This window comes from Salmo salar, chromosome ssa03, assembly GCF_905237065.1.
Source record: "Salmo salar chromosome ssa03, Ssal_v3.1, whole genome shotgun sequence".
In the NCBI taxonomy this organism is placed as follows: domain Eukaryota; kingdom Metazoa; phylum Chordata; class Actinopteri; order Salmoniformes; family Salmonidae; genus Salmo; species Salmo salar.
In genome coordinates, this window is record NC_059444.1 from 89,887,475 (window position 1) to 89,914,689 (window position 27,215).

The window sequence follows — 27,215 nt, forward strand, 5'->3', positions numbered from 1 at the left end:
TAGCTTGTTCACAGCTATCAACAGGGCTTACCTGTACTGCATATCTATCTAATGTTTCTCTGCAGTGTGTGTTCGGTGGTGTCTAATCAGGTTGGAAGCTACAGCAAAGCTTTTCCCACACTGATCACAGCTATAAGGCTTCTCCCCAGTTTGTGTTCGCTGGTGTTTATTCAAGGTGGAAACCACAGTAAAGCTTTTCCCACACTGATCACAGATCACAGCTATAAGGCTTCTCTCCAGTGTGTTTTCGATAGTGTCTAATCAGGGTGGAAGCTACAGCAAAACTCTTTCCACACTGATAACAGCAATAAGGCTTCTCTCCAGTGTGTGTTCTCTGGTGTATAGTTCGTTTATCTGATAGAGCAAAGCTCTTCCCACACTGATCACAGCTATAAGATTTCTCTCCAGTGTGTGTTAGCTGGTGTCTATTCAAGGTGGAAGCTCGAGCAAAGCTCATCCCACACTGATCACAGCTATAAGGCTTCACTCCAGTGTGTGTTAGCTTGTGTGTTGTCAGGTTGCCTGACTGATTGAAGCTCTTCCAACACTGACCACAGCTATAAGGTTTCTCTCCTGTGTGTTCGCTGGTGTGAATTTAAGGTCCCAGATTGACTGAAGCTCTTTCCACACTGATCACAGCTATGAGGCTTCTCTCCTGTGTGTGTTCGCAGGTGTATGTTTAGGGCTCCCAAATAAGAAAATCTTTCCCCACAATCAAGGCAGGGGTAAGGCCTCTCCCCTTTATGAATTCTCAGATGAGATCTGAAGGTGTTAGAAGCAGCGAAACACTTCCCACACTGTGAGCAGCAGTACGGTTTCTCTGCGGTGTGAATAATGAAGCCACTCTGGCTTGTGAAACTCTTCCCACACTCAGAGCAGCAGTGGTGAGGTTTTTTCCCTATACGTCTCTGCTGGTGTTTCTTGAGATGTTCTGATCTGGAGAGACTCTTCTCTGTCTTGTCAGCAACATGATGTGGTTGAAGCGCCCCAGATGATAAGCCCCTCCCACTGAGAGAACGACGGTTAGGAGAGTCCCCTGTGAAACAAAAACATTGAATAACTAGGTTTTGGAAATATGGATCGATAAACAAATACTATAGCAATTTTAAAAATGTTATTTAGCAGACACTCTTATCCAGAGTGACTTACAGGAGTAATTAGGGTTAAGTACCTTACTCAAGGGCAGACAGATTTTCCACCTAGTCAGCTCAGATATCCAAACCAGCAAGCTTTCAATTTGTGGCCCAATGCTCTAAACCAAGACTACCTGCCTCTCTTATCATCAATACACTCAGTGGCCAGTTTATTAGGTATACCACCCTCCGTTCACGAAATTCAAATCGACAATTAACTAGCAACTGAATGTTTTACTGTTTAAATCAATTAAGCAAATTGTAGTCTAATCCACACACCCCATTGTTCTTACTTGATGAAATCAAATCTCCATCTCCCTCCTCGTGTCCTTCTCTCACAGTTACACTCTGCCCCGGTGTTGTCCTGCAGTCGACCAGCCCCACAGACACCCTCTTCAGACCCAGCAGTAAGGCACTACCGGGAGAGTTGTAAGCAGGGGACTCCGGCAGGGTGGAGGGGGACGGGCTGGCTCTGTCCTGGTGACCACAGGAAGTATTGTACATAGAATATCATTAGACCAAACATTTGATAAATTTAGTCTAAATCTCTGATTGATGGCTGCATCCTTATAATAAACTACTTTCTCCTGAAGTGTGTAATTGTTCACTAATTTCCATAAATGTCTAGCATATTTTTTTTTTATCACTTTGGCAAATTTTTCAAATGGAAGTGATATTTTTTTACAATGTCTTATGTTAAGAACCTTTTATTGAGCATTCATTGGTGTTGAACAAATTACTCCTGCCCAGAAACTAGTGTCGTGTCTTTGGCTATGCCGGATTAAGTGATATGACATGCTAACCTATACAATTCTTTCTCTGTAATTAATATTACCTGATTAAGCTAATCATGTAAATGTAATTGACCAGATAGTCGGAGCACCACGGAAGAACGTTTATAGAGCTGTTATCTTCCGAATAAACTCTTAAAATACTTAGTAATATTTTACATCGATAGCAGTCAATATTAACCCTTATCTTATTTTCAGTCTCATAATGAAAGTTGTAAATTCTTGGCTATCTTCACGAACCCTGGCTAACAAGTTGAATCAGCAATACAAAATTGGGTTTAATTATTTATTTACTAAATACCTAACTAATCACACAGAATTACAAATACACAGAATACAATGATGTCATACAGAAAACGTCCTGGTGGACGGAACCTGTATGAAAGCTGGTTACACAAAGGAAAGGGGGTTGGGCTTGAATGAAAGAGCGGGAAGATTTAGGAACACAGAAACAGCAGCTATGCTATCGTAAATACATTATCTTATGCATTCTAAATTACCGCCCATTTGGAAAAGGAAAATGCAATAAATATTTAGTCTGAGCTGCGCTTCGGTAGATTGGTCGTAGATGCTGGCCGGGTTGGCCAACAGATTTTCCTGTAGTGGAAGAATGTCAATGGTGGTAAATTGGATACGTGGTGGTATCTTCGTCCGTCTGTTAGACTGGATCCGTCGTCCGTCCTTTCCTAGCCCACGTCAACAGCGGCCGCTGCTAACTCAACGGCTAGGAAGTAGCACTTCTGTAGTGAATAAGCTCAAAGTTCATACCAGTTCATACCAGAGCTCACGCCGAGGTTGGCTTAGTTCTGTACTTGACATGTGTGTCCTTCTAACGTAGAGGCTGCAGACCTCCCGTACTGGAACCACTGGTTATCTTTTCGTCAAAGGCTTATATAGTGGAGAGGGGGAGGGAGGTGTTTCATCGTTTATAACCCCTGTCTCTTCACAGGGTTGGGCCACTGATCGAGCAGGGCACTTTCCTTATGAAAACCCAAATCTCTCATTCGGAAGCTAAAATTACATTTCATCTCCTAACAAACATTTTCAATATCAAACATTTCAATTGCATAACAATTCCATGTGATTCTGATAACTAGAGGGCGTATACTTTCTCAGGTACAGTTTTATGTCGTCCTGTCATCAGTCATAATGTCTCAGATGACAACCGAACTGACATACATACTCATTACGTTCCCAAGCATATTTCCAACAGGTTTTATTAACAAAATATGTGGTACCTTTCCCCATTTGTTTGATGTTCCCAGACTCTCTATATTTAACACAGGCTATTCAAGTCCTTCAGTAGATTCAGAGAGGGGAAGGGAGAAAGGTATTTATGGGGGGGGGTCATAAACTTTACCCACAGGCCAACGTCATGACACTAGAATATGCATATAATTGTTTGATTTGGATAGAAAACACCCTAAAGTTTCTAAAAATGTTTGAATGGTGTCTGAGTATAACAGAACTCATATGGCAGGCCAAAACCTGAGAAGATTCCAAACAGGAAGTGCCCTCTCTGACCATTTCTTGGCCTTCTTTATTGAAAACTGAGGATCTCTGCTGTAATGTGACACTTTCTAAGGCTCCCATAGGCTCTCAGAAGGTGCCAGAACATTGAATGATGACTTTGCAGTCCCTGGCTGAAAAACAGTAGCGCATTTGGATAGTGGTCGTTCTGAGAACAATGAAACGGGTGCGCGCGTGCACGTGAAGAGTCCATTTTACATTTTCAGTCTTTGAACGAAAACGACGTCTCCCGGTCGGAATATTATCGCCATTTTACGAGAAAAATCGCATAAAAATTGATTTTAAACAGTGTTTGACATGCTTCGAAGTGCGGTAATGGAATATTTTGAAATTTCTTGTCACGATATGCGCCGGCGCGTCACCCTTCGTTACCCTTCGGATAGTGTCTTGAACGCACAAACAAAACGCCGCTATTTGGATATAACTATGGATTATTTGGAACCAAACCAACATTTGTTGTTGAAGTAGAAGTCCTGGGAGTGCATTCTGACGAAGAACAGCAAAGGTAATCCAATTTTTCTTATAGTAAATCTGAGTTTGGTGAGTACCAAACTTGGTGGGTGTCAAAATAGCTAGCCTGTGATGGCCGGGTTATCTACTCAGAATATTGCAAAATGTGCTTTCACCGAAAAGCTATTTTAAAATCGGACACCGCGATTGCATAAAGGAGTTCTGTATCTATAATTCTTAAAATAATATGTTTTTTGTGAACGTTTATCGTGAGTAATTTAGTAAATGCACCGGAAGTGTTCGGTGGGAATGCTAGTTCTGAACATCACATGCTAATGTAAAAAGCTGGTTTTGGATATAAATATGAACTTGATTGAATAAAACATGCATGTATTGTATAACATAATGTCCTAGGAGTGTCATCTGATGAAGATCATCAAAGGTTAGTGCTGCATTTAGATGTGTTTTTGGTTTTTGTGACATTATATGCTAGCTTGAAAAATGGGTGTCTGTTTCTGGCTGGGTACTCTCCTGACATAATCTAATGTTTTGCTTTCGTTGTAAAGCCTTTTTGAAATCGGACAGTGTGGTTAGATAAAGGAGAGTCTTGTCTTTAAAATGGTGTAAAATAGTCATATGTTTGAAAAATGGAAGTTTTCAGATTTTCGAGGAGTTTGTATTTCACGCCACGCCCTATCATTGGATATTGGAGTGGTCTAGATGTAAGAAGTTTGTTAAGAGTTTCTGGAAAGAGGAGCTCCACCGTCTCAAGATACAGGCCAAATGTCCCCTTCCCTTCCAAAATGTGAAAGATTATAACACCTGCTAAATCACTATGCACCATACCTGCTGGAGCACGTGCTCCAGCAGGTATATTTCACTGGTCATCCCCAAAGCCAACACCTACTTTGGCTGCCTTTCCTTCCAGTTCTCTGCTGCCAATGACTGGAACAAATTGCAAAAATCACTGAAGTTGGAGACTTTACATCTCCCTCACTAACTTTAAGCATCAGCTGTCAGAGCAGCTTACCGATTGCTGCAGCTATACACAGCCCATCTGTAAATAGCCCATCCAATCAACTACCTACCTCATCCCCATATGTTTTTATTTTTCTGCTCTTTTGCACACCAGTATTTCTACTTGCACATCCTCATCTGCACATATCACTCCAGTGTAAATTGCTAAATTGTAATTACTTCACCACTCTTGGCCTATTTACTGCCTTACCTCCTTACTTCATTTGCACATACTGTGTACAGATTTTTCTATTGTGTTATTGACTGTACGTTTGTTTATCCCATGTGTAACTCTGTTGTTTTTGTCGCACTGCTTTGCTTGATCTTGACCAGGTTGCAGTTGTAAATGAGAACTTGTTCTCAACTGGCCTACCTGGTTAAATAAAGGTGAAAAAACATTTTTTTTTAAATGGTGGTTTGTTCAAATAACCAGTGATGAAAAACCTAAAACACAAGAACTACTGCTGCACGTTATCCAACTTTTGCAGCATGTTGAGAAAGTCAGTCTTATAGTTTCAGTATCCTACTGCAGTACATAAATAGAAGAAACCATCAGATATGGGGTATTGTGGCATGTAGTAGAAACCTACAGTAAAAAGGTATTTGTGTAGCCTGGTGAAATTTCTGCCCCATGCAACATTGCTCAAGATCCACTTTTCTATGTGACTTGTTACTGGAACAGCATCCTCATCTAAAATCAACAACATTCAGATAATGAGTGAATTAAACTAATTTAACACCCAAGTATTTCAGCAGTACATTGTACACTATAAAATCATTTCAATTGGTAGCACAGTGACCCACTTTTCCCTACTGTATAGAAGTACACTGGCAGAAGGACAGTGTAGTATTTACAGCCATATCCATCAATTATTTGGTTTTACCTTCCAACATAAATTAAATGAATGTCAATTTATACAGTTCTCAAACTTGAGTTTGAGTTTAACTTGATTTTTGAATGACTACCTCATCTCTGTACTCCACACATACTGATAATTGTAAGGTCCCTCTGTCGAGCAGTGAAATTCAAACACAAAAAGCAGATAGGTTTTATGCCTCGAAAAGAAGGGCACCAATTGGTAGATGGGTAAAAAAATTAAAATAGATATTGAATATCAGCCAGCCGAATATCCCTTTGATCATGGTGAAGTTATTAATTACACATTGCATGGTGTATCAATACATCCAGTCACTACAAATATACAGGCATCCTTACTAACTCAGTTGCCAGAGAGAAAGGAAACTGCTCACGGATTTTACCATTAGGCCAATGGTGACTAAAACAGTTACATAGTTTAATGGCTCTGATAGCAGGATGGATCAACATTGTAGTTACTCCACAATACTAACCCAATTGACACAGTGAAAAAAGGAAGCCTGTTCAAAATAAAAATATTCAAAAACATGTATCATGTTTGCAACAAGGCACGAAAGTAATACTGCAAAAAATGTGGCAAAGCAATTCACTTTTTGTCCTGAAAACAAAGTGATGTGCTTGGGGCATTTCCAATACAACACATTACTGAGTACCATTCTCCATATTTTAAACCATAGTGGTGGCTGCATCATGTTATGTGTATGCTTGTTATCGTTATGGACTGGGGAGTTTTTCAAGATAAAAAAGAAACGGAATGGAGCTAAGCACCGGCAAATTCCTAGAGGAAAACCTGGTTCAGTCTGCTTTCCACCAGAAACTGGGAGATGAATTCACCTTTCAGCAGGACTATAACCTAAACCACAAGGCCAAATCCACACTGGAGTTTCTTAGCAAGAAGACAGTGAATATTCCTGTTACAGTTTTGAGCAGTAATTGCTGCCACTGGTGATTTATAATATGTATTGACTCAGGGGTGTGAATAATTATGTAAATGAGATTTCTGTATTTCATTTTCTATAAATGTTTAAACATTTCTAAAAACATGTTTTCACTTTGTCATTATGGGGCATTGTGTGTGTGTATGGGTGAGGAAAAAAAGCTCAATTTAGGCTGTGACAAAATGTGGAATAAGTAAAGGAGTATGAATACTTTCTGAAGGCACTGTATAATAGATTTTATTAAATGCTGGAATTGGTCTGAGCGGTTGTTGCTTATTTTATAAACGCAAAGTACCCTACAGCTGTCTGTCACTATACATACTTGAGGGGACCCCTGGGACTGGTAGCTGCACTGCTGGTTGGCTGCTGGTGGGGGAAGGACCAGGGTCTTCAAAATGATTTATTTATTGAGTTTAATAGTTTAAATTAAGTTAACACACTGCCGGGACTTGAGTTAGGCCTACACTAGAAGAATCCAACAATGACACAGTTAGGCCTACACTAGAAGAATCCAACAATGACACAGTTAGGCCTACACTAGAATAATCCAACAATGACACAGTTAGGCCTACACTAGAATAATCCAACAATGACGCGCACGGTGTCTACATTTTAAACAGTCTAACATATCTTTAGGCAGGAATTAAGAAACATTATGGAATGAAAAACGTTCAAATTACAGAATAGCATATTCTGAGTTGAAAGGTACGACGTAGGCTAGATGCACAAAGTAAACAACATAGTGGGTCGATTTCTGTTATAACCAAAAGCCTTGACGTGCAAGGCTAAACTTCTCCACTGTTTTGGTCCAGTGGCTACTATGCTGGAACAGCGTGAAGCATACCAGTGCACATGCCTGCGCAGATACTGTGTGTGACAGTGTGAGAGCAAAGTCTTGCATCTTGCTCATTGCAATATCTGCAGTGCTGCTTGTGGCGTCATTTAGTCGAGTCTGCCTTTAAATGTAGCATATTTTACAGTAGCTATGCAATTCAGTTTGGGATGGGCATTTTACATTTTTTGACAGTTTGACTGACTCATCTTTTTCAATACTTCAATGAAAAAAAATATATATATATATAAAACACAAGGCCCACACTGGGAAAATATATGTGCATTTATCTATACGCCTACAGCGTGCAACAATGCCTAATTTATCAACCATTAAAGGTGGTCTAATTAATAAAAAAAACACAGCTTTTTTGATGGTCTGCATTTTGAAAATGGGGATTTATATACTCTGTTCGAGACCGCTCAGACCAGGTAGAATACATCTGTGCGCACTCAAGCAATAGCTACGAGAGAGAAACCAGACGTGCTCCAAACGAAAGACAATGAAGATAAACAAAACTGGTACATGTAATTAAATAAACCAGAACATTATCACTGTGAGTTCTCCAAACACGATGAGAATGAGAACGGTACGCAGTATTAATACGGAAATGACCATAACAAAACAGTCTAGGTTACTGGGGAAATGGCAATGATTAATGGTAGCCTACATTAACTACTGGTGGTACTTTTGATATACAGCGGGAAATTCATAAACAACTCACACCATGAAAACTATGAATGAGCACGAATCGGCGGGAGTGCGCATGTGTTGGCTAAAAACGTGATCTCTGGTTAAAGATTGATTTTTCATTTCCATTCAGTCCTCGATTACGCATGCACATTCCTATAATTGAGTTAATTTCTTGAGTACCTGGCCTGAGACGCCTCCCACAGAATTCATTGTCTCACTGACTGAATACATTTTTCAGGACAGGTCTTCCAGGACATATCTTTAAACATGTCAAAGGATGTGCAAAGGGAGCTTGTTACAGCCCTTCCTAAACTGGTTTGTACTTAGATAAAAATGGGAAAATTACTTCATTTTGGATCCTTCTAAAAACCAGTTCTTTGACCTGATTATATGGTGGGGACGCTATATTGATGATGTTAGCCTGTTCTGGTCCGGCTCAGAAGATGAATTTATTTCCTTCCACCAATACCTTAATAGCATTAACCCTTACATACAACTAACTATGGAGTACAGCAAGGATAACCTTCATTTTTGGGGATCTTGACATCAGTACAAATGACAAAGGCTGTTTGTACATCAATCTTTAGGAAGCCTACAGATGGGATTACCATTCTGAGGGCAGACAGCTTCCCCCTCAAAGGCTAAAAGAGAACATTCCATATGGCCAATCCCAAAGAGTCCACTAATTCTGGGATCAGGAAACAGACTACAGTGTCAAATCTTCCGAATTGGAGAATCACTTCTTGGACTGGGGTTACAGCAGGTAGGTCCTGAACGATGCAGGTATAAGGGCCAGACGACTTTAGAGAACTTGTTGCGAAGGGGAGAGCCTTGTGATGCACCAAAGAGAGTGTACTTTGTTACACAATAGAGCACTGAAGCAGAGAGCATTAAAATAATTGGGGAATCATCCAAAGTGAAACTCTAACACAAAGTCTTCCCAGAGCCACCAGTCATAAGCTTTAAGAGATGTCCTACCCTAAATTACAAATTTTTCCACAGCTATCTTCCTGGTGACTAAGACTAAGCTAGACCACTAAAGACTAAGCTAGACCACAAACCCAGGGGCTCTTTTAAAAATGCAACCATTGCAGAAATATTGCACAGAAGTAGTATTTTGTTGACACAGCTTCTAAAACGGAGTATCAAGTGAAGCATTTCATTAACTGTAAAACCACTCACATCTACAGATTGAAATGTCCACAGTGCAAGGTATTCTACATTGAACGGACAAAGAAACACCTTGACCGCTTAGTGGAATACAAGTACACCATACGGGTAGGCAACGAAGACTACCCCATGCCAAGGTACACAAGTCCTTACACCATGACAACCTTACAAGCTATTGGTATTTTATTAGGATCCCCATTAACTGTTGCAAAAGCTACTCTTTTTTTTATCATGTTCTGGCCTCAATTAGAAAAGGGGACCGTCTTAAACAGCGAAACAAAAGGGAACGTTTTGGGATTTACAAACTATAGGCCACTAGGTACCCCGGTTTAAATGAAGATATGGATTTCTCACATTTCCTGTAGGGTCGTGAGAGGTCCCTTCGCTGTCATCTAGTGGACATATTTCTCTATTGCCCTTATCTATGTGAAGACTGTTGTGGTCCATGTTTGCTGTGATCTAGTGTACTATAAAATAGATGGCTCTCCTATTCTTACCACATTGCCCAGTCATGTTCAAGGTTAGAACTACTTTTCTAGGGGTTCTGATGCTTCTAGCCTTGATTTGCATTTTGATAACATCCATTTCACTTTTTAATGTGTATAGTATTGCATACTAGGTGTTGTCCAATGAATTATGCAACCACTCCCTCTTCAAATCAGGGTGGATTGGAAAAAGCTGTTCAAAAGAGGACATCATATTATCATATACCTTTGTACTCCCTTAAGAAGGACATGCAGCCAAAACACATGAGGTTTTAATCCTTGTTTTCATTGAACATGCCATACAAATAACTGCATTTTAATGAATTATATGAAGAGTGCCTTTGTTCTCCTTTCTTTTTGATGACGTAATATTAGTACACTTATCATTTGGTTGTAATCCAGAGAGGTTAGAAAAAGTATCTTGATCATCTGAGGCTGTGGAGGGATCCAAATTGTGGATTTAAAAGAAGACATGAATCATCAGCTTACAATAACACCTTTGTTTTTAAGACCTGAATTTCAAGCCCCTTGATATTATTGTTGCATTGGATTTTAATAGCTAACATTTCGATGGCCATAATAAATAGATAAGCCGATAGAGGAGAACCTTGTTTAACTCCCACTGACAGTTTAATACTTTGAGAAGTAGCGATTATTAATTATTTTACACCTGGGGTCACCATACACATCTTTAACCCATTGTATAAGAGATTCTCCAAAATTGAAATATTTCAGACACACGGGAAAATCAAAAGAAATCAGTCAAGACCTCAGAATTTTTTTTTTTATTGTAGACCTCCACAAGTCGGGTTCATCCTTGGGAGCAATTTCCAAACGCCTGAAGGTACCACGCTCATCTGTACAAACAATAGTACGCAAGTTTAAACACCATGGGACCACTCAGAAGTCATACTGCTCAGGAAGGAGACGCATTCTGTCTCCTAGGGATGAACATACTTTGGCGCAAATCAATCCCAGAACAAACAGCAAAGGACCTTGTGAAGATGCTGGAGGAAACGGGTACAAAAGTATCTATATCCACTGTAAAACGAGTCCTACACCGACATAGCCTGAAAGGCCGCTCAGCAAGGAAGAAGCCACTTTTCCAAAACAGCCATATAAAAGCCAGACTACGGATTCCAACTGCACATGGGGACAAAGATCGTACTTTTTGGACAAATGTTCTCTGGTCTGATGAGACAAAAAAATAGAACTGTTTGGCCATAATGAACATCCTTGTTTGGAGGCAAAAGGGGGAGGCTTGCAAGCCAAAGAACACCATCCCAACCGTGCAGCATCATATTGTGGGGGTGCTTTGCTGCAGGAGGGACTGGTGCACTTCACAAAATAGATGGCATCATGAGGCAGGGAAATTATGTGGATATATTGAAGCAACATCAAGACATTAGTCCGGAAGTTAAAGCTTCCTGACTTTAACTTCCCCGCAAATGGGTCTTCCAAATGGACAATGACCCCAAGCATACTTCCAAAGTTGTGGCAAAACGGCTTAAGGACAACAAAGTCAAGGTATTGGAGTGGCCATCAAAGCCCTGACCTCAATCCTATAGAACATTTGTGGGCAGAACTGAAAAAGTGTGTGCGAGCAAGGAGGCCTACAAACTGGACTCAGTTACACCAGCTCTGTCAGGGGGAATGGGCCAAAATTCATCCAACTTATTGTGGGAAGCTTGTGGAAGGCTACCCAAAATGTTTGACCCAAGTTAAACAATTTAAAGGCAATGCTACCAAATACTAAATTGAGTATGTAAACTTCTGACGCACTGGGAATGTGAAATAAATAAAAGATGAAATAAATCACTCTACTATTATTCTGACATTTCACATTCTTAAAATAAGTGGTGATCCTAACTGACCTAAGACGGGGAATTTTTACTAAGATTAAATGTCAGGAATTGTGAAACTGAGTAAATGTATTTGGCTAAGGTGTATGCAAACTTCTGACTTCAACTGCATTTTCCAAACAGGTTATTATGGTGATCAGACTAAGTCAACTGTTTTAAGAAAGAGATGGATATGACTGTTCACTACATGTTTTCTATTGATCCATTAGGGATCTGGAACCAGTGTCGAATAGGAGGCAAATGAAATACGACACATTTTTGTTTTCTGGTGTTTTTCCACATAGGCCCTAAATGAACAAAGCTTTCCCCACATCTAAGGTTTCTCTCCAGTGTGTGTTTGCTGGTGTGAATTTCGGTTCCCTGATTGACTGAAGCGCTTTCCACACTGATCACAGGTATAAGGTTTCTCTCCAGTGTGTGTTCGCTGGTGTGTATTCAGGTGTACTGATTGACTGAAGCTCTTGCCACAATGATCACAGCTGTAAGGCTTCTCTCCAGTGTGTGTTCGCTGGTGTGTAGTCAGGGAGAAAGCTAAAGCAAAGCTCTTCCCACACTGACCACAGCAAAAAGATTTCTTTGCTGTGTGTATGCGCTGGTGTATAGTTAGTGTTTCTGAAGAAGCAAAGCTCTTTCCACACTGATAACAACTATAAGGCTTATCTCTGTGTGTCCGCTGGTGTGTAGTCAGATTGGAAGCTACAGCAAAGCTCTTCCCACATAGACAGACATAAGGTCTCTCTCCAGTGTGTGTTCGCTGGTGTCTAGTCAGGGAGGAAGTTAGAGCAAAGGTCTTTCCACACTTATCACAGCTATAAGGCTTCACTCCAGTGTGTGTAAGTTGGTGTGTTGTCAGGTGGCCTGACTGATTGAAGCTCTTTCCACACTGACCACAGCTATAAGGCTTCATTCCAGTGTGTGTTAGCTTGTGTATGTTTAGGGCTCCCAAATAAGCAAATCTTTTCCCACAATCAAGGCAGCGGTGAGGCCTCTCGCCTGAATGAATTCTCAGATGATATTTTAAGGTTTGAGAAGCAGTGAAACTCTTCCCACACTGAGAGCAGCAGTACGGTTTCTTTCCGGTGTGAATCCGCTGGTGAATAATGAAGCCACTCCGGCTTGTGAAATTCTTTCCACAGTCAGAGCAGCAGTGGTGAGGTTTCTTTCCTATACCTCTCTGCTGGGGTTTCTTGAGATGTTCTGATCTGGAGAGACTCTTCTCTGTTTCTTCAGCAACATCATGTGGCTGAGGCTCCCCAGATAAGCCACTCCCACTGAGAGAACGAGAGTTAGGGGTGTCCCCTGTGAAAGACATTGAATAATAAGGTTTTGGAAATATGGGTGAATAAATACTATAACTTTTTTTTAAAGCGTTTGTTATTTAGCAGATGCTCTTATCCAGAGAAAATTACAGGAGCAATTAGGGTTAAGTACCTAGCTCAAGGGCACATGGACAGATTTTTCATCTAGTCGGCTTCTAACCAGCAACCTTACAATTAGTGGCCCAACGCTCTTAACCACTAACCTACCTGCCGCCCTTATCAGTATACACTCAGTGGCCAGTTTATTAGGTAACCCCCCCCCGTTCACGAAACTGGATCGACAATTTACTGGCTACTAAGTGTATACTGTTTATCAATCAATTTAACAGAAGTTACAGAAACAGATTGTAGTCATCCACACACCCCATTGTTCTTACTTGATGAAATCAAATCTCCGTGTCCTTCTCTCACAGTTCCACTCTGCCATGGTGTTTTCCTGCAGTCGACCAGCCGCACAGACACCCTCTTCAGACCCAGCAGTAAGGTGCTACCAGGAGAGTTGTGACCAGGGGACTCCTGCAGGGTGGAGGGGGACGGGCTAGCTCTGACCTGGTGACCACAGGAAGTATTGTACATAGAATATCATTATACCAATTATTTGGTATAACTTCTATGGGCTACGTGGGACGCTAGCGTCCCACCTGCGGGACACAGCCAGTGAAATATCAAGGCAGCAAATTCAAAACCAAAAGTCATAATTCAAATTTCTCAAACATACAACTATTTTACACCATTTTAAAAAGGTACACTTCTCCTTAATGTAACCACATTGTCTGATTTCAAAAAGGCTTTACGGCGAAAGCATAAAGTTAGATTATGTTAGGACAGTTCCAACACGAAAAACCACACCCATTTTCCTAGCAAGGACAGGCGTCACAAAAACCAGCTAAAATTATGCACTAACCTTTGACGATCTTCATCAGATGAGCACTCCTAGGACATCATGTTACACAATACATGCATTTTTTGTTCGATCAAGTTGATATTTATATCCAAAAACAGCATTTTACATTGGCGCATGATGTTCAGAAAATATTTTGCCTCCAATACTGCCAGTGAATCAGCACAACAAATTACAAAAATACTCATCACAAACGTTGATAAAATATTAAACTGTTATTCAAAGAATTATAGATGAACATTTCCTTTATGCAACCGCTGTGACAGATTTCAAAAAAGCTTCACGGGGAAAGCACACTTTGCAATAATCTGAGTACTGCGCTCAGAAACATACACCAGGCAATACAGATATCCGCCATTTTGGAGTCATCTAAAATCATAAATAGCATTAGAAATATTCACTTACCTTTGATGATCTTCATCAGAAGACACTTCCATGAATCCCAGGTCCACAATAAATGTTGTTTTGTTTGATAAAGTCCATAATTTATGTCCAAATACCTCCTTGTTGTTAGCGCGTTTAGTAAGCTACTCCAAGTGTAGGAAGGTCGGCCAAAATGTCACGACGAAAAGTCTAAAAAAGTTATATTTACGTTCGTTCAAACATGTCAAACGTTGTATAGCATCAATCTTTAGGGCCTTTTTAACTTAGAACTTCAATAATATTCCAACGTCTTGAAAAACGATTTGGAACACAGCTACCCCTCACGTGAACGCGCGCCAATGAACTCATGTGCTTTCCTGAGTCAACAACTTCCAACGTCCTTTGTTAGCTCTTTGTTCACCATAGAAGCCTCAAACAACTTTCTAAAGACTGTTGACATCTAGTGGAAGCCTTAGGAAGTGCAAAATGAACCCTAAGTCACTGTGTGTTGGATAGGCAAGGACTTGAAAGGACTACAAGCACCAGATTTCCCACTTCCTGGTTAGATTTTGGTCAGGTTTTTGCCTGCCATATGAGTTCTGTTATACTCACAGACATCATTCAAACAGTTTTAGAAACGTCAGAGTGTTTTCTATCCAAATCTACTAATAATATGCATATTCTAGTTCCTGGGCTCGAGTAGTAGGCCGTTTAATTTGGGTCCGTTTTTAATCCGGACGTGAAAATACTGCCCCCTACCCCATAGAAGTTAACCAGGAAGCTCTAGCAGGGCAGAAATTTTACAAACTGACTTGTTGGAAAGGTGGAATCCTATGATGGTGCCACATTGAACATCACTGAGCTCTTCAGTAAAGCCATTCCACTGCCAATGTTTGTCTATGGAGGTTGCATGGCAGTGTGTTTAATTTTATACACCTGTCAGCAACGGATGTGGCTGAAATGGCCAAATCCAATCATTTGAAGGGGTGGCAACATACCTCTGAATGCACTGTATTTATACTCTGGACTTATATTTATTTCTTAATTCAATTATTTTCTTTAAGATGTGTGTGATATTGTGAATTGTTAGATATTACTGCACTGTTGGAACTAGGAACACAAGCATTTCGCTACACCCGCAATAAGATCTGCTAAGTATGTGTATGTGACCAGTACAATCTGATTTTATTTGTTTTCTCAGCTACAGTTGGAGTTGTGTCCTGTCTGACAGTGAAATATGGCTAGCTCTTACCATAGCTTGGACTATGGAGTAGCTAGCTAGCGTTTGAGGTAGAAATTACAAAATTGTTTTTTCAAATTACCTTTTATATTCGAATATTCTTCAATTAGGCCAACAGAAAGTGTGAAAGTACTAAGAGGAGCCTCTGAGGCTTAATGCTGGCAGTTTATTTACAATGCCTTGGTGATAATACCTAAAGACTACACTCCACTGCATGATTAGTGTCTGTGTGAAATGCTGGTCTGTCTGCCAGGGCCAGGCAAACTCAACCTCCAGTTTCTCTCCCACATCACAAATGGACACAGGATTTCATCTGTTGTGGGAAGGACCCAGTGTCCTATGCATTATCATTTCTGTATAAACAAGTAGTAAATGACCTAGAGACAGACATTTGGCACCATGTAAATCTTGCTGTCTGTTGCTTGAAAGCCCTTGTATAATTTCACATCTTTTTCATGAGGAATCAGGACTATAAAAAGTTGTAACCTAACACTGCTTATTTGGGCTTTTAACTCTACACCATTGGGTGACCGTTAACGCGCCATTACTGCAGTAATTTTTAATAAAGTTTGATGGTTTTGTAGAAATCTAAAAGTCTCTCCTTTTGATTAGAATAATTACCACGACACGTTGCAGAAGTCCATTGCATGCATTGTAAGGTGGCAGCGTGACAATTTAGTTTTTAACTGATGTAACTAGCTAACCATGTTTTGTGGAAAAAATGTAGGACTGCCATTTGGACATGAACTAGCTATTGCTGTCAGCTGTTCTTGTCTGTTAGGTAACTTTAGTAATTTAACAAACCTTCGATAAACAATTACACCTTTCTTTGCCTGTTCGTTAGCTAGCTACAGAGGCTAGCTGCTGGACTTTGGACAAGCAAGCTAACGTTAGCTAATAGCAGCTGTATTGTTGCCAAGCAACAGAGTTGCTGACCAGGTTTGATAGAACTCTGAGATGAAGCTGAAAATAAATTAGTATCAGAAAAGCTACAAAAAGGTAGCACATCATTGGTTCTTAATGGACGGAAATGTGCACCTGAAGTAGTGCTGGAATAGTGGAGGCAGCCCCTGTTTTCTTTGCGACTTGCGGTAACTAAATCAATAGTTAATTAGTAACGCTAGTTCGAAAATGTCGGAAACATTAACTGGCTTGACCATGCAGTAGGTCATGTAACTTTGTTACGTTCAAAATGTATGAATGAACAAAAGGTGTGGTTGAATGTATTCTGCCACCTTCTTGTCTCGGTGGTGTCAAGGCATATTAACTAACAGGTTATTGAGCAAACAAAGCAATTATCACAACACACAGGTTGTAATATGGCGGTGATTTTACCGCTACTGCATGGTGTAGCTTTGGCATCTGATTTCTCAATGGTTTTGACTTAACATGCTCGTTGCGCATTGCCTTGTATCAATATGTGTGCTTTAGGCTAGTAGGCTAACGTTACTATGCTGAAGGACAACATTTCCCTTTAATTTTTATTGCCATTGTTTTATTTTGTCCAGTTGTTCAAATTCAACGAATATTATGGAAGGTCAAAGATGTTAACTAGGCCTAGACATGTTATACACCACAGTAGGCATATTGTTAATAAAAGTAAACCAAACTTACCCGATCCATCGTTGAAGCTATTCTTTCAACGTTTCTTCAAATAAAAAAAAAAGTGACAGTAAATCTGTAGCTAGCCAAGACTACAGTTACTTTCTTTGTTACAGCGTTCAGATAAAGAACAGCTAGACCAGAGCAATCACACGTCCTACACAATATCAAAACTTAAGTGGTGACAAATAAGTGTCTGATGTAAGCTAATCTTACTTCAGAAAGATCCTGGATAAGATTTTACCTGATCTATTAGAGTCAATAAAACGTTCAACACCCTATCCACCAAGAATACTGTTGTCTGTTATCGTCTAACTCTACACGAGAGTCTGTTGGAACAACGTCCTCTTCGACAGTACAGATAGTTTTAATTGTCTGAGGCCCAGTAAGGGAAGCCTATAAAATACCAGATTTATTACAGCAGCGCTATCCGTGCAGCGAACCAGTAAAACCTGATGTATGTTCAATCCGACATCTGCAGTGGCCATTTACAGCAATGCAACCGTAGTAGAAGTTAAGACTTTCTGTGATTCAAGGAGCAGAGCTGTTGAAAAGGAAGAACGGTCTTCTTCTTTGGTATTATAGCGCTTCGCATACAATTATTGTAAGTGCATGCCGCCACCTACTGATTTGTCTGTTTATCAGCTTACTATTTTGTAGTACTATTCCGTAGAATGAATTCAATACACTTTGTGAAAAAATTTCCCAACCAACTAACCCATTAAAACGTAATTATTCCACTACTTTGGCCCTCTGATCCTACACCAGGCCTGCAGCCTGGGAGGACGGGATATTATCGTTCAAAACACCTTGTAACTCTGCAGTAAAATATTGTACACCCAAGTTCTCTGCAGCTGCCACCACATCTATCCACTGTGATTTACATTCTATTCCTGTGGTACAGTTGATGGCCATGAACGCAACAACAACAAAAAAACTTCCTGAAGCATGTTTTTCCTATCACTCTCTATTGACCTCAGCCTAATCACAGGTATCCTCTCAGGATCCCTCACCCTGGACTCATCTCACTCTACTACTCTGTTCACTGCCTCAGCATACAACACACTTTTTCTATCAATACTACACATTTCTTTCTCTCAGGTCCTCCTGCACACTTCTCACATCTAGGAATCTCCCTGCTACACACTGCTGGAAGAAAGTTGTGAAGGAAAATAGTTTTTGTTTATACAGCATGTACCGCCTCACTTACCGTAAACCAATCATGTCAATGTCGAGCTGTATGAGCTCTTCAGCTTGTAGTCTTGAAACTCGGACATTAGTTAACTTTGGCTCGTTCAGCCATCCCAATGGGAAAAATGAATCGGGACAAATTGGGGTTTTGGAATAAACACCGAAAATAAGGTTAGCACAGGCTAAGGAGATCTTATACGTTTTTGTTTTATGTGATAATAGCAGTCAGTGAGTATGACCTTCATGAATTATGAAGCCTTTTTGATGTGCTTTTTCTTAATGACATAAATACTTAAAAATTCACAAGAAGTGATGTTCGCTGATAGGTTGTATAGTATCTAAACCTGTGTTTCCAACAGACCTAATTTTCTGCGTTTATCCAAACACCATTAATTTCCCCATAGGCTTTGTCTAACGAACCATGGCAAAATTAGTGCTTATAAAAAGATAGCATTACTATTTCTCTCTTTGGTGCCCCACAGTGGACGAGTCATAATACCCATAAACCCTAGTGGCCAAACAGGGAAATGGTTCCAATTGTTTTCCACCATTCATTTTTCCCATAGGGGATTTTCCATAGGCTTTCCCTGGCGAGACATTTTGATAACCGTGTAAATCTCTCTCGGACAAGGTGACTTTTATCAATATAGTCGGCTCTATTTAATCTCAAATGTCACTAATACTAATTAGCATGAAAGTAGACATTATGCAACGAACAAATCCCTTAAAAGCTCCTGCATATCATCTCTAGCTGACACCTTTGCTAACAGGTATTGTGTAATTTTAAAACTTTCCCATGACAGGTCACAGAATTGTCAATTTAAAGAAATGTAGGCAATTTATTCATTACTACATTTAGTTAACATTAGATAATTAATACAGAGATGCTTACGTTTAATGCTAGATCATTGATTGCAAGATATTAGCTGTTGTCACTTAGCCTTTTAATAAATTCATAACAGTAAACCTAGACACTTGCATCTCATAGTATTCCGAGTGGTGACTCAAGGCTCGCTACCTTGGCTAGATTCATTGATACAATTATGGGCCTGTAGCATTAAGCCTCTCAAGGATCAGACCCTATTTTTCTCAATTTTCACCTAAAATGACATACCCAAATCTAACTGCCTGTAGCTCAGGACCTGAAGCAAGGATATGTGTATTTTTGATACCATTTGAAAGGAAACACTTTGAAGTTTGTGGAAATATGAAATTAATGTAGGAGAATATTCTTGTTACTTACAACCTCATGCTAATCACATTAGCCTACGTTAGCTCAAACGTTCCGCGGGGGTCACCGATCCTGTAAAGGCTAGATTCATTGATACAATTATGGGCCTATAGCATTCACATAGTATTGGGAGTTGTTAGAAGTTCACCTAGGGGGTCATGATTGGGGCTGTATCAAATGAATGATTTATTAGAATAATTGATTATGCTTATGTTGTATTAATAGAAGGGAAGGGGTTATAAGACCCCTCCCTCTTTACATTTATAGGGTCCTAGACTACAGATAAACAATATAAATATTCATTATAGAGGTTTAGAATTGTTCCACAGTTCTCCCTCTCCCTCTGACCCCTCTGAGAAATATGTGACTGAGACAGAACTCTACAGGGGAGTGAAGGAGAGAAGACTAGTCAAACATTCCACAATAAATCAACTTTGGGGAGTGGACACTTACTGCAAAGTTTTTAGATAACACTAAAAGCCTTGTTTATATAGCTTTGTAGGCAGGGTTTTCATCTCAGGAGTAAAAAGGTAATGACGTAGGTAGTGACATCACCAGGGCTGGACTTAGGTTTTAACAAAACAACTTGAGACCTTTGCTTTGATGCAGAACTCACTTGGAAACATGCGTGCTATGTTCCTGATTTTCCAACTTCTGTCTGCAATTGCATTAATAAAGGCTTTTGAATTATTTAATTAAAGATATTGTCATAATGCTAATTTCACCAATGAGCCAATGATGATTGACAAGGACGAAAGGAACGAACACTAACAGTCAGTCAAAATATTCTTTACTCTTCACCTTCTTCTGGCAACGGTCCATACTTGGTCTCTTACTCTTATTAATTTGCGTCAATAATCTTCACCTTTTCGAAATGTGTATTTTTGTGTTTCGTCCAACTGACATTACATTATTAAAGTATGTTTGTCTATTTTATGTTTCTATCTTAAAATATGTTTGTCTTACCGTCTTCTGGTAGCCCATTATGGGGTGAGGGTCCGGTCGGGGGTTCTCCCCGCCTGACACCTGGCCACTTTTGTAAAGGTCATTTTGATTACGATTCAGAACAACTTCTGATATGTATCCTAGAGTTCGAAGATCACATTTCTGTCGATCTGAACATTCTGAAGATGTGTCTGATGGATAGCTATGAATCTAATATTTCCAATGATATATGATTAAAGGGTAAACATAAGTAATAACCTGATGTACTGTATGCTGACGTTGTCGTAGGGTAAAACCTCTATGGGGAAACTGAATGGGATGGAGGGATGAATAGAAATAGTGATAACACACAGAAAGCTACCATTGCTGCAATGATAGAACACATTTTACACTCCAGGGACATAGACCTTAAAAAAATAATCACTATGAGACATTGTCACCCCAGGTGAGCCCCACCAAGCCCCCTGACTCATTGACTATGAGACCTACAGATTCATTCAGTTTATTGTATATCAATATGTGTGTATGATTGTACAGATGTGTATATTTCAAGAATTCCCTTTTTTTACTCTCAGATGTGTGTATTGTTAGATATTATTGCACTGTTGGAGCTAGGAACACAAGCATTTCTACACCCGCAATAACATCTGCTAAATATGTGTATGTGACCAATACATTTGAAGATTAGAGTGTGTGTGTGGGTATGTGTGGGTTTGCAATTGGTGAAAGGTGGTATGTGCATTAACATTAGTGAAGTAACACATAACATCGGTTTAGGTATTATTACATGATCGGTTGAAGTTATTACGTTATTCATTAAAGTTGTTACTCACCTGATAACGTAACTTATTACATTAAATGGAAAAAGTTATTACTATAATAATTCAACATTTTATGAAAGAAGATTCAATTATCAACATCCAACATCCTCACACACAGGTTCACTATGACATTTTCTATGATAATATTTATCCATTTAGATCCCAAAGTGTGATATTACATAGACACAGGGGAGACCTGATCCTAGACCTGATCCATGTTCTATGTTAGTGTATTTCTATGTTATTTCTAGTTGGTCTATTTCTATGTGGTGTTTATTGGGTTGACATTCAATTGGAGGCAGCTGCTTCACGTTGCCTCTGATTGAAGGTCCTATTTATAGGGGTGTTTATTCTATGGGGGTTTGTGGGTAGTTATTTCCTGGTTTAGTGTTTGACGGGACTGTTTGGAGTCGTTTGTTTTGTATACGTGTTTATTTTGTTTTTCCTTCTTCAATAAAAAAAGATGAGTATACATTTTCCCGCTGCGTTTTGGTCCACTCCTTACGACAATCGTGACAGTAAGCAATAGCGACGCTCTACCCACACTGATCACAGTTATAAGGCTTCACTCCAGTGTGTCTTAGCTTGTGTGTTGTCAGGTGGACTGACTGATTGAAGCTCTTCCCACAATGATAACAGCTATAAGGCTTCACTCCTGCGTGCGTTACTCTCTGTTCATCACATATGCATAGTCACTTTAACCATATCTACATGTACAATGAGGGGAAAAAAGTATTTGATCCCCTGCTGATTTTGTATGTTTGCCCACTGACAAAGAAATGATCAGTCTATAATTTTAATGGTAGGTTTATTTGAACAGTGAGAGACAGAATAACAAAACAAAAATCCAGAAAAACGCATGTCAAGAATGTTATAAATTGATTTGCATTTTAATGAGGGAAATAAGTATTTGACCCCCTCTCAATCAGAAAGATTTCTGGCTCCCAGGTGTCTTTTATACAGGTAACGAGCTGAGATTAGGAGCACACTCTTAAAGGGAGTGCTCCTAATCTCAGTTTGTTACCTGTATAAAAGACATCTGTCCACAGAAGCAATCAATCAGATTCCAAACTCTCCACCATGGCCAAGACCAAAGAGCTCTCCAAGGATTTCAGGGACAAGATTGTAGACCTATACAAGGCTGGAATGGGCTACAAGACCATCGCCAAGCAGCTTGGTGAGAAGGTGATAACAGTTGGTGCGACTATTCGCAAATGGAAAAAACACAAAAGAACTGTCAATCTCCCTCGGCCTGGTGCTCCATGCAAGATGTCACCTCGTGGAGTTGCAATGATCATGAGAACGGTGAGGAATCAGCCCAGAACTACACGGGAGGATCTTGTCAATGATCTCAAGGCAGCTGGGACCATAGTCACCAAGAAAACAATTGGTAACACACTACGCCGTGAAAGACTGAAATCCTGCAGCGCCCGCAAGGTCCCCCTGCTCAAGAAAGCACATATACATGCCCGTCTGAAGTTTGCCAATGAACATCTGAATGATTCAGAGGACAACTGGGTGAAAGTGTTGTGGTCAGATGAGACCAAAATGGAGCTCTTTGGCATCAACTCAACTCGCCGTGTTTGGAGGAGGAGGAATGCTGCCTATGACCCCAAGAACACATTTTTTTTACATTTTACATTTTTTGTCATTTAGCAGACGCTCTTATCCAGAGCGACTTACAGTAGTGAGTGCATACATTTCATACATTTTTTTGTTTGTTCTGGCCCCCCGTGGGAATCGAACCCACAACCCTGGCGTTGCACACACCATGCTGGCGTTGCAAACACCATGCTCTACCAACTGAGCCACCGTCAAACATGGAGGTGGAAACATTATGCTTTGGGGGTGTTTTTCTGCTCAGGGGACAGGACAACTTCACGGCATCAAAGGGATGATGGAAGGGGCCATGTACCGTCAAACCTTGGGTGAGAACCTCCTTCCCTCAGCCAGGGCATTGAAAATGGGTCATGGATGGGTATTCCAGCATGACAATGACCCAAAACACATGGCCAAGGAAACAAAGGAGTGGCTCAAGAAGAAGCACATTAAGGTCCTGGAGTGGCCTAGCCAGTCTCCAGACCTTAATCCCATAGAAAATCTGTGGAGGGAGCTGAACGTTCGAGTTGCCAAACGTCAGCCTCGAAACCTTAATGACTTGGAGAAGATCTGCAAAGAGGAGTGGGACAAAATCCCTCCTGAGATGTGTGCAAACCTGGTGGCCAACTACAAGAAACGTCTGACCTCTGTGATTGCCAACAAGGGTTTTGCCACCAAGTACTAAGTCATGTTTTGCAGAGGGGCCAAATACTTATTTCCCTAATTAAAATCATTTTATAACATTTTTGACATGCGCTTTTCTGGATTTTTTTGTTGTTATTCTGTCTCTCACTGTTCAAATAAACCTACCATTAAAATTATAGACTGATCAGTTCTTTGTCAGTGGGCAAACGTACAAAATCAGCAGGAGATCAAATACTTTTTTCCCTCACTGTACATACTACCTCAATCAGCCTGACTAACCGGTGTCTATGTAGCCTCGTTACTTTTATAGCCTCGCTACTGTATATAGCCTGTCTTTTTACTGTTTTATTTCTTTACCTACCTATTGTTCACCTAATTCCTTTTTTTTTGCACTATTGGTTAGAGCCTGTAAGTAAGCATTTCTCTGTAAGGTCTACACCTGTTGTATTCAGCGCACGTGACAAATAAACGTTGATTTGATTTGGTGTGTAGTCAGGTTGCTTGACTGATTGAAGCTCTTTCCACACTGATCACAGCTATAAGGCTTCACTCCTGTGTGTGTTAGCTTGGGTATGGTTAGGGCTCCTGCACTAACAAATGTCACGACAACTGCCGAGGGCGGTTCCTCTCCCTGTTCGGGTGGCGCTCGGCGGTCGTCGTCACCGGCCTACTAGCTGCCATCGATCCCTTTTTCGTTTTTCTGTTAGTTATGTATTTATAAGTTACACCTGTTTCCCATTAGTAATTAGTTTTATTATTTAAGCCCGCCTCTCCACCTGTTCTGTGTGTGGGCTTGTTACGTGTCGTCACTTTGTATGTTTTGTGGTACATGTATTTTGGACTTCGGGGTTATTGTTTCGCCCTGTTGTGTTTGGACATATTTACTTCGTTTTCAGTACTTATTAAATTACATATTGTACCAAACATTTTCCTGCTTCCTGCGCCTGACTCTACACCCACGAAGCCCAAAGTGTTACAGAAGCCTGCCCCCATTCCTATGGAGCTCGGGGGAACTGCGTCAAGGGGAACCGGAGGAGGGCGCCCCACCTGCACCAATTGTGGTCGACGAGGACACACGGCCGACCGGTGCTGGGGGGGTCCCTCTGGGAGTCGAGAGGTCAGGCAGAACACTCCTCGTTCATCCCAGGTGAGTCAGCACCACACTCACCCAGAATCCTCTGTTGGTCGCGTGTTTGTTTTAATTTTTTTCCTTGATTTTGCTCCCTTTTCCCAGCATTAGGCGCTAGTCGATTCAGGCACAGCTGGGAACTTTATGGATAGTGGACTAGCCCTTAAGTTGGGAATTCCGCTGGTACCGTTAGATTCCCCTTTCCCCGTGCACTCCTTAGATAGCTGACCATTAGGGTCAGGGCTGATCAGGGAGACCACAGTGCCACTGGACATGGTAACGCAGGGGAGTCATAAGGAACAAATTAGTTTCTTTATTATCGACTCACCTGCGTTTCCAGTGGTGCTGTGGGTGCCCTGGTTAGCTAGTCACAATCCTAAGATTTTGTGGAAACTGGGGATTCTCCAGGGAAGGTTCAGAGGAGTGTTCAGGTATATGTCTAGGTGTTTCCATCGGTGCCACATCGGTGGCGAGTTCAGACCAGGTTTCCACTGTGCGCATTCCCCCTGAGTATGCTGATTTGGCTCTCGCCTTCTGTAAAAAGAAGGCGACTAAATTACCACCTCATCGACCGGGGGATTGTGCGATAGACCTCCAGGATAATGCTGCGCTTCCTAAGAGTCACATGTACCCATTGTCCCAGGAGGAGACGTTGGCTATGGAGACATATGTCACGGAAGCTCTGGGGCAAGGGTACATTCAGCCCTCCATTTCACCTGTCTCCTCGAGTTTCTTTTTCGTGAAAAAAAAGGGGGGAGGTTTGCGTCCCAAAAGGTCATCAACCACCCGAGCCACGGCCTGTTCAAGCCATTATTATCCAGAAGGCGAGGTCAGTACAGGTACATCAAAACAGGGACCGAGAGACTGAAAAACAGCTTCTATCTCAAGGCCATCAGACTTTTAAATAGCCATCACTAGCCGGCCTCCACCAAGTACCCTGCCTTAAAAGTTTAAGCATCTGTCACTGTCACTAGCTGACTACCACCCAGTTGCGCTACCATGCACCTAAGAGGCTGCTGCCCTTTGTACATAGACATGGAACGCTGGTCACTTTACACACATCTAAAAGTAAAATAATTGAATTCTTGAAATGTACACACCTGCACAATGATATATATATATACACACACATACATACAGATTTATAAAATATAAACTTAATTAATCTGTAGGCCTTATAGTCAATGAGCCAGGGGGCTCTGTCGGGCTCACGTGGGGTGAAAATATCTGAATTGTTTTTAAGTTTGTTGGAAAAAGTGTATCATTGCAGCAATGGTAGCGTTCTGTGTTTTATCACTATTTCTATTCATCCCTCCATCCCATTCAGTTTTCCCATAGAGGTTTTACCCTACGACAACGTCAGCATACAGTACATCAGGTTATTACTTATGTTTACCCTTTAATCATATATCATTGGAAATATTAGATTCATAGCTATCCACCAGACACAATTTCAGAATGATCAGATTGACAGAAATGTGATCTTTGAAATCTAGGATGCATATCAGTTTTACCTGTCATTGCTTTAAAAATACAATTATACATTTTAACTTGGTTTGACAAGTGGTTTTGAAACGTCATAAAATTACCTTTCAAAAGTGTCCAGGACTCAGGCGGGGAGAACCCCCGACCGGACCCCCACCCTCACCCCATAATGGGCTACCACCTCCACCCCGACCACCACTCCTCAGAGAGGTCACTACACTCCTCAGAGAGGTCACTACACACCTCAGAGGACTCTGATGTCAACGTCAGAAGACTGTAAGAGTGAAAAATATTTTCAGGTAGAAACATAAAATTGACAAGCATACTTTGATAATGTAATCTGTTGTCACTTGGACAAAACAGGACCAAAATACACATTAGGAAAAGGTTAAGCTCATTGAAGCAAATTCAAAGAGTAATGGACCAAGTATGGACCGTCGCATGAAGAAGGTGAAGAGTAAAGACTATTTTGACTCTACTCCAATATTATGTGAACGCTAAAGACCCATAATTGTATCAATGAATCTAGCCAAGCCTTGAGTCACCGCTCAAAATACTATACGACGCAAGTGTCTAGGTTTACTGTTATGCATTCATTAAAAGACTAAGTGACAACAGCTAATATCTTGCAATCAATGATCTAGCATTAAAGGTAAGAATCTCTGGATGAACTATCTGTTAGCTAAATGTAGTAATGAATAAATTGGCTATATTTCTTTAAATTGACAATTCTGTGACCTGTCATGGGCAAGTTTTAAAATTACACAATACCTGTTAGCAAAGGTATCAGCTAGAGATGATGTGCAGGAGCTTTTAGGGATTTGTTTCGTTGCATAATGTCTACTTTCAAGCTAATTAGCATAAGTCACCTTGTCCGAGAGAGATTTTCACGGTAATCAAAATGTCTCACCAGGGAAAGCCTATGGGAAATCCCCTATAGGGAAAAGTGAATGGTGGAAAGCAATT

General features: G+C 40.6%; 2 protein-coding genes across 4 annotated transcripts; both read right to left on the reverse strand.

Annotated features, from left to right (window-relative positions):
- Positions 1–456: 456 nt before the first annotated feature.
- Positions 457–1,637, reverse strand: LOC106601478 (zinc finger protein 239-like). Its single transcript, XM_045716078.1, has 2 exons — positions 1,427–1,637; positions 457–1,036 (listed from the first exon to the last, which is right to left on the reverse strand). Exons 1-2 carry the CDS (start codon positions 1,635–1,637, stop codon positions 558–560), a joined length of 690 nt encoding a protein of 229 aa, XP_045572034.1. The 3' UTR covers positions 457–557.
- Positions 1,638–11,657: 10,020 nt separating this feature from the next.
- Positions 11,658–17,780, reverse strand: LOC106601477 (zinc finger protein 239-like). Of its 3 annotated transcripts, none has more exons than XM_045715741.1 (3): positions 17,216–17,780; positions 13,461–13,646; positions 11,658–13,077 (listed from the first exon to the last, which is right to left on the reverse strand). In XM_045715741.1, exons 1-3 carry the CDS (start codon positions 17,222–17,224, stop codon positions 12,943–12,945), a joined length of 330 nt encoding a protein of 109 aa, XP_045571697.1. In that variant the 5' UTR covers positions 17,225–17,780; the 3' UTR covers positions 11,658–12,942. The 3 variants fall into 3 exon arrangements, with proteins under 3 accessions (XP_045571697.1, XP_045571696.1, XP_014049174.1); XM_045715740.1 differs by having other exon boundaries at positions 11,660–13,077; positions 13,475–13,646; positions 17,216–17,774; XM_014193699.2 differs by lacking the exon at positions 17,216–17,780 and having other exon boundaries at positions 11,660–13,077; positions 13,475–13,919.
- Between the last annotated feature and the right edge of the window lie 9,435 nt (positions 17,781–27,215).